Below are 15,000 nucleotides of genomic sequence, written 5' to 3' on the forward strand. Positions count from 1 at the left end.
ACATTGGCTTCAAATGTGTCAACAATGACTTGCTGCTTCTTGGCACACTCCCCTTGCCACATTTTTATTAAACACCTCACATCCTCGACTTTGTTTACACATTGGCTTCAAATGTGTCAACAATGACTTGCTGCTTCTTGGCACACTCCCCTTGCCACATTTTTATTAAACACCTCACATCCTCGACTTTGTTTACACATTGGCTTCAAATGTGTCAACAATGACTTGCTGCTTCTTGGCACACTCCCCTTGCCACATTTTTATTAAACACCTCACATCCTCGACTTTGTTTACACATTGGCTTCAAATGTGTCAACAATGACTTGCTGCTTCTTGGCACACTCCCCTTGCCACATTTTTATTAAACACCTCACATCCTCGACTTTGTTTACACATTGGCTTCAAATGTGTCAACAATGACTTGCTGCTTCTTGGCACACTCCCCTTGCCACATTTTTATTAAACACCTCACATCCTCGACTTTGTTTACACATTGGCTTCAAATGTGTCAACAATGACTTGCTGCTTCTTGGCACACTCCCCTTGCCACATTTTTATTAAACACCTCACATCCTCGACTTTGTTTACACATTGGCTTCAAATGTGTCAACAATGACTTGCTGCTTCTTGGCACACTCCCCTTGTCACATTTTTATTAAACACCTCACATCCTCGACTTTGTTTACACATTGGCTTCAAATGTGTCAACAATGACTTGCTGCTTCTTGGCACACTCCCCTTGCCACATTTTTATTAAACACTTCACATCCTTCCTTCTCACATCCTCCCTCCACTCATCCCTTCTCCTTTGACAATAGCACAGAATGACAACTTGGAGTTTTCAGGTTGTAGAATCAATTAACTTTTGTAGTTTTAAAAGGGTGAAGCATTCATTTTAATGCAATTATCTTTTTCTTTCATTTGAGCAGTTTTTTGTTGAAATATTCATAGGTTGCCCAAATTGATCAAATATTTGCTGAATGAGCCTACTTGCTGAAATGTCAGGAAATTTTCCATTTGTGTTATGTAAAAAAACAAATCTATTTTTTTATTAAAATGAAAATGTGTTTGAATATGTTTTTAAAAAGTCTCTTAGTAATTTTTCTCAAAGTGCGTGTGAGTGAATCTGAAACTATACTAGTATATAGACCTACAGTACAATGTTGTATACACAGATTTATAATCAAATGAATAGACTTAAATTTTCAAGAAACCTTTGAAAATGTCTTTTTAGTAAATGCTGCTTTTAACTATAATTTTTAATCACTTTGTATCCTTTTTATGATGTTGCCCCTGTATTAAATTGAATTGTTATACTTTACCAAGTATTTTGTACAGCGCTTTGTGATTTTATCTGTGAAAAGCGCTTAAGAAATAAAATGAAATAAATAAAATGTACATAAGTAATAAAAGTTATAACAGTTACAGGACGTTACAGAAGTTTCAGGAAGCTACAGGCTTTTACAGGAAATTACATAGGTGACAAAAGTTACAGGAAGTTAAAAGACTTGCAGGGAGCTACAGAATTTGGAGAAGTTACAGAATTGTGGAAGTACAGAAGTTACATGAAGTTACAGACGTGACAGAAGTTAGACGTTACAGGCAGTTACAATAAGTTACAGGAAATTACAGAACGTTATAAAAGGTAAAGGCTGTATAAGAGTTAGAGAAGTTACAGGAAGTTACAGAACATTATAAAAGTTACATCAAAATACAGATGTTTTTAATATTAAAATAAGTTACAGAAGTTAGAAAAGTTATATAAGTTCCAGAAGTTGCAGGAAGCTACAGAAGTTACAGGCAGTTATATGAAAATACAAAAGTGACAGAAGTTACAGGAAGTTGCAGAGGTAACAGAAAGTTAAAACAGTTACAGGCAGTTACAATAAGTTACAGGAAGTTACAAGACGTTACATAGTGTTATCAAAGTTACAGGAGTTACATGAAAATATAAAAAGTTTTAGAGTTAAAATAAGTTACAAGGAAGTTACAGAAAGTTACAGGACATTACAGAAGTTGCAGGAAGCTTCAGAACGTTACAGATGTTACAGGACGTTATAGAAGTTGCAGAGCGCCACAGAGGTTACAGGAAGCTTCAGAACGTTACAGGAAGTTACAGGAAATTACAGAGTTGACAAAAGTTACAGGCAGTTACAAGGAAATACAGAGATGACAGAAGTTACAGGAAGTTACGTGGAAATACAGAGATGACAGAAGTTACAGGAAGTTACGTGGAAATACAGAGATGACAGAAGTTACAGGAAGTTACGTGGAAATACAGAGATGACAGAAGTTACAGGAAGTTACGTGGAAATACAGAGATGACAGAAGTTACAGGCAGTGACGTGGAAATACAGAGATGACAGAAGTTACAGGCAGTTACGTGGAAATACAGAGATGACAGAAGTTACAGGCAGTTACGTGGAAATACAGAGATGACAGAAGTTACAGGCAGTTACGTGGAAATACAGAGATGACAGAAGTTACAGGAAGTTACATGGACATACAGAGATGACAGAAGTTACATGGACATACAGAGATGACAGAAGTTACAGGAAGTGACATGGACATACAGAGATGACAGAAGTTACATGGACATACAGAGATGACAGAAGTTACATGGACATACAGAGATGACAGAAGTTACATGGACATACAGAGATGGCAGAAGTTACATGGACATACAGAGATGACAGAAGTTACAGAAAGTTACATGGACATACAGAGATGACAGAAGTTACATGGACATACAGAGATGACAGAAGTTACAGAAGCTACATGGACATACAGAGATGACAGAAGTTACAGAAAGTTACATGGACATACAGAGATGACAGAAGTTACAGAAAGTTACATGGACATACAGAGATGACAGAAGTTACAGAAAGTTACATGGACATACAGAGATGACAGAAGTTACATGGACATACAGAGATGACAGAAGTTACAGAAAGTTACATGGACATACAGAGATGACAGAAGTTACATGGACATACAGAGATGACAGAAGTTACAGAAAGTTACATGGACATACAGAGATGACAGAAGTTACATGGACATACAGAGATGACAGAAGTTACAGAAAGTTACATGGACATACAGAGATGACAGAAGTTACATGGACATACAGAGATGACAGAAGTTACATGGACATACAGAGATGACAGAAGTTACATGGACATACAGAGATGACAGAAGTTACATGGACATACAGAGATGACAGAAGTTACATGGACATACAGAGATGACAGAAGTTACATGGACATACAGAGATGACAGAAGTTACATGGACATACAGAGATGACAGAAGTTACATGGACATACAGAGATGACAGAAGTTACATGGACATACAGAGATGACAGAAGTTCCAGAAAGTTACATGGACATACAGAGATGACAGAAGTTACATGGACATACAGAGATGACAGAAGTTACATGGACATACAGAGATGACAGAAGTTACAGAAAGTTCTTAAAGTTCCAGAAAGTAGAGGAAGTTGTAGAAGTTCCAGGGAGTGAGAAGAAGTTAGTGTCAGGAGGTAGGTACTCACCCCACGATGACGATGACAAAGTCTAACATGTTCCAGCCATTCCTCAGGTAAGAGTTGTGGTGCATGAGCAGACCGTAAGCAACAATCTTTATCAACGCCTCCATGGTGAAAATGATGAGGAAGGCATATTCCACTGTTTCCTGCAACAACACCACAACTACTTGACTTGCAGACACTTTCTGATCCTGACTGACCAGATCACTTCTTCTTATCTAGACTTTTCTAGCACATCACTGTTGCTGGTCTTAATGTCACAGTGGCTTCTGCCAGAAGTGTAGTTAGAGTCATCAGCAGGTAAGGGCATGTAGACAGCTAAGTAGTACTAAGTGAAGATGAGGTGTACTGACCAGGTGCAGGTTGGTGTAGTTAGAGTCATCAGCAGGTAAGGGCATGTAGACAGCTAAGTAGTACTAAGTGAAGATGAGGTGTACTGACCAGGTGCAGGTTGGTGTAGTTAGAGTCATCAGCAGGTAAGGGCATGTAGACAGCTAAGTAGTACTAAGTGAAGATGAGGTGTACTGACCAGGTGCAGGTTGGTGTAGTTAGAGTCATCAGCAGGTAAGGGCATGTAGACAGCTAAGTAGTACTAAGTGAAGATGAGGTGTACTGACCAGGTGCAGGTTGGTGTAGTTAGAGTCATCAGCAGGTAAGGGCATGTAGACAGCTAAGGCCACACAGTTGGCAAAGATGCAGAGAAGTATGAAGACATCAAAAGGTCTGAATGGAAACTCTTAAGGAAGATTTCGGACATAACTGTACATGATATTTGACTAATCATCACAACTATGTACAGTATGTGATCATCATTCATTAATATTTGACTAATCATCAAAACTATGTATGTGACACTTTGTTTTTTTAATTTTCCTGAAGGATTCAAAAAAGTACAATCCATCTATCTACTCTGGAACAGTATACTCTTACTTCCTGTGTGTGTTTTTCAAGTACTTTTACTGCATCCACTCATTCTTTTGCAGATATTTAAAGTATGTTGACTTCATTCATTTACTCATTCTTTGGAACATTCAAAGTACTTTTCCTACATTCACTTATTATTTTGAAATATTTAAAGTACTTTTTAATCTTTTGCAATACCTGAAGTAATTTGACTGCATTCACTCATTCATGTGCAAGACTTGAAGAAAAGAAAGAATGTAGTGTAGAGGTGGGAGTGGAGGGGGCGTTGCCGTGAAGTGTTTGTAATGTAAGTGTAAGGTAAGGATACTTCCACTCCACCAGGCTGATGCAGGTCCTGCGCAGAGGTGGGAGTGAAGTGTTTGTAATGTAAGTGTAAGGTAAGGATACTTCCACTCCACCAGGCTGATGCAGGTCCTGCACAGAGGTGGGAGTGAAGTGTTCGTAATGTAAGTGTAAGGTAAGGATACTTCCACTCCACCAGGCTGATGCAGGTCCTGCACAGAGGTGGGAGTGAAGTGTTCGTAATGTAAGTGTAAGGTAAGGATACTTCCACTCCACCAGGCTGATGCAGGTCCTGCGCAGAGGTGGGAGTGAAGTGTGTGTAATGTAAGTGTAAGGTAAGGATACTTCCACTCCACCAGGCTGATGCAGGTCCTGCGCAGAGGTGGGAGTGAAGTGTGTGTAATGTAAGTGTAAGGTAAGGATACTTCCACTCCACCAGGCTGATGCAGGTCCTGCACAGAGGTGGGAGTGAAGTGTTCGTAATGTAAGTGTAAGGTAAGGATACTTCCACTCCACCAGGCTGATGCAGGTCCTGCGCAGAGGTGGGAGTGAAGTGTGTGTAATGTAAGTGTAAGGTAAGGATACTTCCACTCCACCAGGCTGATGCAGGTCCTGCGCAGAGGTGGGAGTGAAGTGTGTGTAATGTAAGTGTAAGGTAAGGATACTTCCACTCCACCAGGCTGATGCAGGTCCTGCACAGAGGTGGGAGTGAAGTGTGTGTAATGTAAGTGTAAGGTAAGGATACTTCCACTCCACCAGGCTGATGCAGGTCCTGCGCAGAGGTGGGAGTGAAGTGTGTGTTAATGTAAGTGTAAGGTAAGGATACTTCCACTCCACCAGGCTGATGCAGGTCCTGCGCAGAGGTGGGAGTGAAGTGTTCGTAATGTAAGTGTAAGGTAAGGATACTTCCACTCCACCAGGCTGATGCAGGTCCTGCGCAGAGGTGGGAGTGAAGTGTGTGTAATGTAAGTGTAAGGTAAGGATACTTCCACTCCACCAGACTGATGCAGGTCCTGCGCAGAGGTGGGAGTGAAGTGTGTGTAATGTAAGTGTAAGGTAAGGATACTTCCACTCCACCAGGCTGATGCAGGTCCTGCGCAGAGGTGGGAGTGAAGTGTGTGTAATGTAAGTGTAAGGTAAGGATACTTCCACTCCACCAGGCTGATGCAGGTCCTGCGCAGAGGGTGGGAGTGAAGTGTGTGTAATGTAAGTGTAAGGTAAGGATACTTCCACTCCACCAGGCTGATGCAGGTCCTGCGCAGAGGTGGGAGTGAAGTGTTCGTAATGTAAGTGTAAGGTAAGGATACTTCCACTCCACCAGGCTGATGCAGGTCCTGCGCAGAGGTGGGAGTGAAGTGTTCGTAATGTAAGTGTAAGGTAAGGATACTTCCACTCCACCAGGCTGATGCAGGTCCTGCACAGAGGTGGGAGTGAAGTGTGTGTAATGTAAGTGTAAGGTAAGGATACTTCCACTCCACCAGGCTGATGCAGGTCCTGCGCAGAGGTGGGAGTGAAGTGTGTGTAATGTAAGTGTAAGGTAAGGATACTTCCACTCCACCAGGCTGATGCAGGTCCTGCGCAGAGGTGGGAGTGAAGTGTGTGTAATGTAAGTGTAAGGTAAGGATACTTCCACTCCACCAGGCTGATGCAGGTCCTGCGCAGAGGTGGGAGTGAAGTGTTCGTAATGTAAGTGTAAGGTAAGGATACTTCCACTCCACCAGGCTGATGCAGGTCCTGCGCAGAGGTGGGAGTGAAGTGTTCGTAATGTAAGTGTAAGGTAAGGATACTTCCACTCCACCAGGCTGATGCAGGTCCTGCACAGAGGTGGGAGTGAAGTGTGTGTAATGTAAGTGTAAGGTAAGGATACTTCCACTCCACCAGGCTGATGCAGGTCCTGCGCAGAGGTGGGAGTGAAGTGTGTGTAATGTAAGTGTAAGGTAAGGATACTTCCACTCCACCAGGCTGATGCAGGTCCTGCGCAGAGGTGGGAGTGAAGTGTGTGTAATGTAAGTGTAAGGTAAGGATACTTCCACTCCACCAGGCTGATGCAGGTCCTGCGCAGAGGTGGGAGTGAAGTGTTCGTAATGTAAGTGTAAGGTAAGGATACTTCCACTCCACCAGGCTGATGCAGGTCCTGCGCAGAGGTGGGAGTGAAGTGTGTGTAATGTAAGTGTAAGGTAAGGATACTTCCACTCCACCAGGCTGATGCAGGTCCTGCGCAGAGGTGGGAGTGAAGTGTTCGTAATGTAAGTGTAAGGTAAGGATACTTCCACTCCACCAGGCTGATGCAGGTCCTGCGCAGAGGTGGGAGTGAAGTGTGTGTAATGTAAGTGTAAGGTAAGGATACTTCCACTCCACCAGGCTGATGCAGGTCCTGCGCAGAGGTGGGAGTGAAGTGTTCGTAATGTAAGTGTAAGGTAAGGATACTTCCACTCCACCAGGCTGATGCAGGTCCTGCGCAGAGGTGGGAGTGAAGTGTGTGTAATGTAAGTGTAAGGTAAGGATACTTCCACTCCACCAGGCTGATGCAGGTCCTGCGCAGAGGTGGGAGTGAAGTGTGTGTAATGTAAGTGTAAGGTAAGGATACTTCCACTCCACCAGGCTGATGCAGGTCCTGCGCAGAGGTGGGAGTGAAGTGTGTGTAATGTAAGTGTAAGGTAAGGATACTTCCACTCCACCAGGCTGATGCAGGTCCTGCGCAGAGGTGGGAGTGAAGTGTGTGTAATGTAAGTGTAAGGTAAGGATACTTCCACTCCACCAGACTGATGCAGGTCCTGCGCAGAGGTGGGAGTGAAGTGTGTGTAATGTAAGTGTAAGGTAAGGATACTTCCACTCCACCAGACTGATGCAGGTCCTGCACAGAGGTGGGAGTGAAGTGTTCGTAATGTAAGTGTAAGGTAAGGATACTTCCACTCCACCAGGCTGATGCAGGTCCTGCGCAGAGGTGGGAGTGAAGTGTTCGTAATGTAAGTGTAAGGTAAGGATACTTCCACTCCACCAGACTGATGCAGGTCCTGCGCAGAGGTGGGAGTGAAGTGTTTGTAATGTAAGTGTAAGGTAAGGATACTTCCACTCCACCAGGCTGATGCAGGTCCTGCGCAGAGGTGGGAGTGAAGTGTTTGTAATGTAAGTGTAAGGTAAGGATACTTCCACTCCACCAGGCTGATGCAGGTCCTGCGCAGAGGTGGGAGTGAAGTGTTTGTAATGTAAGTGTAAGGTAAGGATACTTCCACTCCACCAGGCTGATGCAGGTCCTGCGCAGAGGTGGGAGTGAAGTGTGTGTAATGTAAGTGTAAGGTAAGGATACTTCCACTCCACCAGGCTGATGCAGGTCCTGCGCAGAGGTGGGAGTGAAGTGTGTGTAATGTAAGTGTAAGGTAAGGATACTTCCACTCCAACCAGGCTGATGCAGGTCCTGCGCAGAGGTGGGAGTGAAGTGTGTGTAATGTAAGTGTAAGGTAAGGATACTTCCACTCCACCAGGCTGATGCAGGTCCTGCGCAGAGGGTTGACCAGGCTGAGACAGAACAAGGCTCTGGGTGGTCGAGTGTTGGCGGAGCCGCCCTGCTTCTTGCTCTTGGCGTATTGTTGACGCTTCCTGTGCGCCAGCGAGCCCGTGCACGCCGAGACTTGCGGACTCATCTCGGGCTTGGTGGCATCGCCCTTGGCCTGGCGGGCGGCATTGATGGCGGCGTGCCAGGCCAGGACGGGGCTGACGCCGGTGCCGGGGGCGGAGGAGGCGAGGCCCCGGATACCGCCGTCCGCTCCCAGGAGGCCGCAGGACGAGCCCACGGGCTTGCCGGCGCTGGCGGGGGGCGTGAGCGGTCCCGGCCGGGCCCAGCTGCTGCACGTGACCTTGACTTTGGGACCACAGAGCCGGGGCGTCGGCACAGGAAGTACGTCTTCTGTTGCCGCCATACTGGTTCCCTGTTGGTGGACAAACCAGCCAATCAGCAAAGACTTTCAACCGCAGACCCACACATAGACCAAGTTTTCTCTCTCTGTCTATTGAGAGATGTGTGTGTATATATATATATATATATATATATATACATACGTATATATGTGTCTATATATATATACATACATATATACATACATACACACATACATACATATATACACACACACACACACACACACACACACACACACATATATATACATACACACACACACACACACACACACATATATATACATACACACACACACACATATATATACATACACACACATACATAATATATATATATATATATATATATATACACATACAAACCCTGTTTCCATATGAGTTGGGAAATTGTGTTAGATGTAAATATAAACAGAATACAATGATTTGCAAATCCTTTTCAAGCCATATTCAGTTGAATATGCTACAAAGACAACATATTTGATGTTCAAACGCATAAACTTTAATTTTTTTTTTCAAATAATAATTAACTTAGAATTTCATGGCTGCAACACGTGCCAAAGTAGTTGGGAAAGGGCATGTTCACCACTGTTTTACATCACCTTTTCTTTTAACAACACCCAATAAACGTTTATAAGCAGGGGCGTCCATGATAACGTTGTTTGGATGACAACATACAGTATGTTGCTCCAAAACCTGTATGGACCTTTCAGCATTAATGGTGCCTTCACAGGTGTGTAAGTTACCCATGCCTTGGCCACTAATGCACCCCCATACCATCACACATGCTGGCTTTTCAACTTTGCGCCTATAACAATCCGAATGGTTAATTTTCCTCTTTGTTCTGGAGGACACCAATTCCTCTGTTTCCAAATGTAATTTGAAATATGAACTCGTCAGGCCACAGAACACCTTTCCACTTTGCATCAGTCCATCTTAGATGATCTCGGGCCCAGCCAAGCTGGCGGAGTTTCAGGATATTGTTAATAAATGGGTTTGGCTTTGCATAGTAGAGTTTTAACTTGCACTTACAGATGTAGCGACCAACTGTAGTTACTGACAGTGGTTTTATGAAGTGTTGCTGAGCCCATATGGTGATATCCTTTACACAGTACTGCCTGAGGAATCAAAAGTCCGTAATATCATCGCTTATGTGCAGTGATTTCTCCAGATTCTCTGAACCTTTTGATGATTTTACGGACCGTGGATGGTAAAATCCCTAAATTCCTTGCAATAGCTCGTTGAGAAATGTTGTTCTAAAACTGTTTGACGATTTGCTTACAAAAGTGGTGACCCTCGCCCCATCTTTGTTTGTGAATTACTTAGCATTTCATGGAAGCTGCTTTTATAGCCAATCATGGCACCCACCTGTTCCCAATTAGCCTGCACACCTGTGGGATGTTCCAAATAAGTTGAGGAATGCTCATCAAACACTTATCAGTATTCATTTCCACCTTTCCCAACTTCTTTGTCACGTGTTGCTGGCATCAAATTCTAAAGTTAATGATTTGCAAAAAAAAAAAATGTTTATGAGTTTGAACATCAAATATGTTGTCTTTGTAGCATATTCAACTGAATATGGCTTGAAAAGGATTTGCAAATCATTGTATTCTGTTTATATTTACATCTAACACCATTTCCCAACTCATATGGAAACAGGATATATATATATATATATATATATATATATATATATATATATATATATATATATATATATATATATATATATATATACATATACATATATATACATATACATATACACACACACACACACCGGGCCTGAAGTTAACTTTTTTGGCCACCTGCCACAGCGTTTTTTTTTACCGGCCAAAATTTTCTGTGCCTAAAATAAAGGTGAACGACTCAGAAAATGCATAAGAACGGTTCTTGAACTTGTACAGACTACACATCAAAATGCTGTCGAGATATTAACCAACTTAATCCCATTAATGAGTAGACCTACATAACGACTTTTCTGGCCTGGTGTGGCAGGCATTTAGAATAGAAAATAACAGAAATACAAACAGCCAATCATCTCACTGATGGTCTCATTTATGAAGTTAACACCCAACTGTAATCCATTCCACTGTAGTGTCATTACATATCCATTTTCTAATTTCTTTGGAATTTCAAATTAACAATATACATTACATTTATATGAAAAGACTCTTTTTAAGATTGTACATAAGTGTATGTTGCTTTTCAGAACTATTTTGACTGAATAACATCTAGATAAACAAAAGGATATGACACTGTAATGTCAAGGTCAAGCAACAATGGAAAAAGCCTGTCACAGAGCATTGACTGCGGGCTCTGAGTCCTGAAAAGAGGACGAGCAGACACTCCCCTCTGCTTCTTCCAAGAGGTCTGGTCTCCGTGACCTCAAGCTGCTAGCATGCCACACCTGGACCGCTGGGCTCGGGTCAAAATCTTTTATTGACGGGGAGGACAGATGGACCACGAGCAGGTCAGACAGTGTCTCACACTTGAGACTAGACCGCCGGTCAGACTTCACCATCTTCATCACATTAAACCCACGCTCACAGTCCGCTATTGATGCTGGCTTGCATAACACCAGATCCAAAAGGTCCAGGATGTCAGGGCACGATCTTCTCAGCTTCCGGTTGGCTTCAGACCAGGTGAGTCTCTCCAAGGTGGTTGGCTCCTTGTAGAGGTAGGACTTGACAATGGTCCACTGGTGTGGGATCAGATCAACATCAACTCCAGCAGAGATCAAGACTGGCCTGAAGTGATCTATGAGCCTCTCCACCTCTGAATCGCAGAAGCCTGAAATGGAAGGAGGGAAGTTTGTACCATAAGTTTGTTTATGTTTCAAGACAAGAGTCTAATATTTTGACTGAAATATTTACAGTTTGATGGCTCTGATTTTATTGCAACAGTTCTAAAGCTCTGTGATTTTGTTGTGTATATACAGTAATACACCTGTCCAATTGTTTTAATTAAAGATGCTTACCTGCATTATTTTCTGGATTAGGCCATTGTTGGAAGCTCTCTATCTTCGTATTGCTCAGGATTCCTGACCCGACATCACTAAACCTGTTGTCCATGCTTTCTGACAGCTTGTCCAGAACTTTGTCTTTGTTAGCCATCAGTTGGCTGCTGTCGCTATGGCTACGTCTGACACCCTGGTAGCTGTTGGAATCCAACACCTTGCTCAGCATAGGTCCGGGTCTGTCATACAAAATGAAGTTGTAGTTTACTTTCATTTTAAAGGATATTATACATCAAGAATTTATCATTCTATTTCTCACAATACCATCACAGTGAACATTGTTATATGTGGATCAGTGAATTTGAGGTCATTGCTGTGTTATTTGAATAAATCCTCCAAATACATGACAGCAGAGGGAGAGGAAAGGGAGGTCACATATTTGGAGGTTAAAAAAAAACAAGGACTGTGTGTGCAAAGGCCTTAAGGAGAAGAACATTTTTGGAAGTGAAGCAATGATTAATAACAAATTTTAAATTACAAACAGTGAGCAATATGTACCTGGATTTGCATTTGAGCATCACAACCTAAGTGGAAGTAAGACAATTGTGAACATCAGCCACTGTCAAACATGACTGCTGCAGTGTCACTGACAAGATGAGACACCGACAAGGAGTCACTGACAGGTTACCAAGATGAGTCACTGACAAGATGAGTCACTGACAAGATGAGACACCGACAAGGAGTCACTGACAAGATGAGTCACTGACAGGTTACCAAGATGAGTCACTGACAAGATGAGTCACTGACAAGATGAGTCACTGACAAGAGGAGTCACTGACAAGAGGAGTCACTGACAAGATGAGACACCGACAAGAGTAGTCACTGACAAGAGGAGTCACTGACAAGAGGAGTCACTGACAAGAGGAGTCACTGACAGGTTACCAAGATGAGTCACTGACAAGATGAGTCACTGACAAGAGGAGTCACTGACAAGATGAGACACCGACAAGAGTAGTCACTGACAAGAGGAGTCACTGACAAGAGGAGTCACTGACAAGAGGAGTCACTGACAAGAGGAGTCACTGACAAGAGGAGTCACTGACAAGATGAGACACCGACAAGATGAGTCACTGACAAGAGGAGTCACTGACAAGAGGAGTCACTGACAAGAGGAGTCACTGACAAGAGGAGTCACTGACAAGATGAGACACCGACAAGAGTAGTCACTGACAAGAGGAGTCACTGACAAGAGGAGTCACTGACAAGAGGAGTCACTGACAAGATGAGACACCGACAAGGAGTCACTGACAAGAGGAGTCACTGACAAGAGGAGTCACTGACAAGATGAGACACCGACAAGGAGTCACTGACAAGAGGAGTCACTGACAAGATCCTCAACTTTGCTACACCGATTGTTGGTTTTCATTACATCTTTAAAAACCAGTTCTAAGCGGTGTGCCATACAGTGGACTCCTAAAATGGAGGACTTCTCCCCAGGAAGCAGACTGACCACGCCTGTCATTACTGCAGCTCCATCTGTTGCTCCTTCCCTTCATCCTCACTGACTGCAGACATCATGGAGCACATTGTGTCTGTTCCATGTTCAGCATCTGTCTGTTCTAGTGCCTGGATCGCCACAAACTGCACCTTGACTTTTCCTGCCTTGCTCGATCTAACGTAGAGTAACTTACACTGCTGTCTGTGGATCCATCAGCCATTATGGATATAAACTTGGAGGCAGATATCTCCTCTTCCACATTCTTCCTTTCAACTTCTGCTATGGAGTCCATGAAGACTGGGGCCTGCTTTGCAGTTCTGTCTGTTTTCCCGACAGCTAACCCTTTCTGTTCATCCACCCTAAAAATACAAATGACATTTCACAGTTAGCTTGATCACACGTACCACTAATACACTATACCGTATGTACACACACACACACACACACACACACACACACACACGGGCTGCTAAGTGAACAGATCAGCCATTGTACTGCGTGACTGTGCCGTACTTGAGTTATCTACTAACATTAAAGCAGGTTGGTACTTACTCGCAAATCCACAGATAGTCAGAGAAGGGTCTCATCTTCTTTCCAATTGCGTGTTCGTTCCGAAACAGGAGCTTCATCCTCTCCAAGTGTGCTGTTTTCATTGAGGTCAGCGCCTTGACCGCATCTGTCAGCTCTGGGGGGGAGCAGTCTTCCCCACTTTACAGTTGATCGTTTGCAAGTGGCTTTTTGAGGACTCATGGTCCTTAATTGCCTCTGGCTTTAAGTGTTTTGTCCCTAATACAAATGGGTTTGATTTGGCTTTCTCCGAGCCATACATACAGCAATCCTGACAGTACATCTCTTCTGTTGTGACGTCGTAGACCAGCCAGTCGCAAACCTCGCCATCCCCGCTTACTTTCCACTTAAAGCAGGAGCCGGCCTCTTCACGTCAGCAATATACTGCCCCATTTTGGTTTTAAAATCCAAGCGGGGCTTGCTTAGAACACACAAGACACATGGGCGACCTGATTGGTCAACAACTTGTTCAGTGTTGTGTTGTCTTATTGGCTACCCGCCAACGTGAAGGTAGATTGACAGTTTTATCCACCAGTCAAAAATGTCACCCGCATTTGGCGTGTGGGCGGGTGCCAATTTCATGCCTTGTGTGTATATATATATATATATATATACACACACATAAATACATACACACACACACAGTGGGGCAAAAAAGTATTTAGTCAGCCAGCGATTGTGCAAGTTCTCCCACTTCAAATGATGACAGAGGTGTGTCATTTTCATCATAGGTACACTTCAACTGTGAGAGACAGAATGGGAAAAAAAATTCAGGAATTTTAAAGAATTATTTTGCAAATTTTGGTGGAAAATAAGTATTTGGTCAACCATTCAAAGCTCTCACTGATAGAAGGAGGTTTTGGCTCCAAATCTCAGGATACATGGCCCCATTCATTTTTTCCTTAACACGGATCAATCGTCCTGTCCCCTTAGCAGAAAAACAGCCCCAAAGCAGGATGTTTCCACCCCCATGCTTCACAGTAGGTATGGTGTTCTTGGGATGCAACTCAGTGTTCTTCTTCCTCCAAACACCACCAGTTGAGTTTATACCAAAAAGTTCTATTTTGGTTTCATCTGACCACATGACATTCTCACAATCTTCTGCTGTATCATCCATGTATCCATTTTGGTATAAATATATGCCCCACTGTATATATATATATATATATATATATATATATATATATATATATATATATATATATATATATATATATATATATATATATATATATATATATATATATATATATATATATATATATATATATATATATATATATATATACACACACACACACACACACAC

At 42.8% G+C, this 15,000-nt stretch overlaps 2 protein-coding genes across 3 annotated transcripts in view; both read right to left on the reverse strand.

The window, feature by feature from the left end:
* Positions 1-3,548: 3,548 nt before the first annotated feature.
* Positions 3,549-15,000, reverse strand: part of LOC133544339 (voltage-dependent L-type calcium channel subunit alpha-1D-like) — a 16,588-nt gene continuing 5,136 nt past the window's right edge. Inside the window, exons 2-4 of the mRNA XM_061889552.1 lie at positions 8,221-8,678; positions 4,164-4,269; positions 3,549-3,692 (exon numbers count right to left, since the gene is read on the reverse strand). Of these exons, the coding sequence (XP_061745536.1) occupies positions 3,549-3,692; positions 4,164-4,269; positions 8,221-8,678 (708 nt within the window). The remainder of the gene's footprint in view (positions 3,693-4,163; positions 4,270-8,220; positions 8,679-15,000) is intronic.
* LOC133544100 (zinc finger protein 862-like) lies at positions 10,492-14,822 on the reverse strand. 2 transcript variants are annotated; one of them, XM_061889154.1, is made up of 4 exons: positions 13,677-14,822; positions 13,318-13,483; positions 11,648-11,865; positions 10,496-11,460 (listed from the first exon to the last, which is right to left on the reverse strand). In XM_061889154.1, exons 2-4 carry the CDS (start codon positions 13,335-13,337, stop codon positions 10,964-10,966), a joined length of 735 nt encoding a protein of 244 aa, XP_061745138.1. In that variant the 5' UTR covers positions 13,338-13,483; positions 13,677-14,822; the 3' UTR covers positions 10,496-10,963. The 2 variants fall into 2 exon arrangements, with proteins under 2 accessions (XP_061745139.1, XP_061745138.1); XM_061889155.1 differs by lacking the exons at positions 13,318-13,483; positions 13,677-14,822 and adding an exon at positions 12,185-12,375 and having other exon boundaries at positions 10,492-11,460.

This window comes from Nerophis ophidion, linkage group LG27 (assembly GCF_033978795.1).
Source record: "Nerophis ophidion isolate RoL-2023_Sa linkage group LG27, RoL_Noph_v1.0, whole genome shotgun sequence".
In the NCBI taxonomy this organism is placed as follows: Eukaryota; Metazoa; Chordata; class Actinopteri; order Syngnathiformes; family Syngnathidae; genus Nerophis; species Nerophis ophidion.

Bases quoted from the DNA above. Each gene is read 5' to 3' on its own strand.
- LOC133544100 (XM_061889155.1), bottom strand. From the start codon at position 12,204: ATGCTCAAATGCAAATCCAG. The intron at 11,866-12,184 runs GTACATATTGCT...TTTGTATGACAG, and splicing joins ATGCTCAAATGCAAATCCAG to ACCCGGACCTATGCTGAGCA. The intron at 11,461-11,647 runs GTAAGCATCTTT...CTTCCATTTCAG, and splicing joins TAATCCAGAAAATAATGCAG to GCTTCTGCGATTCAGAGGTG.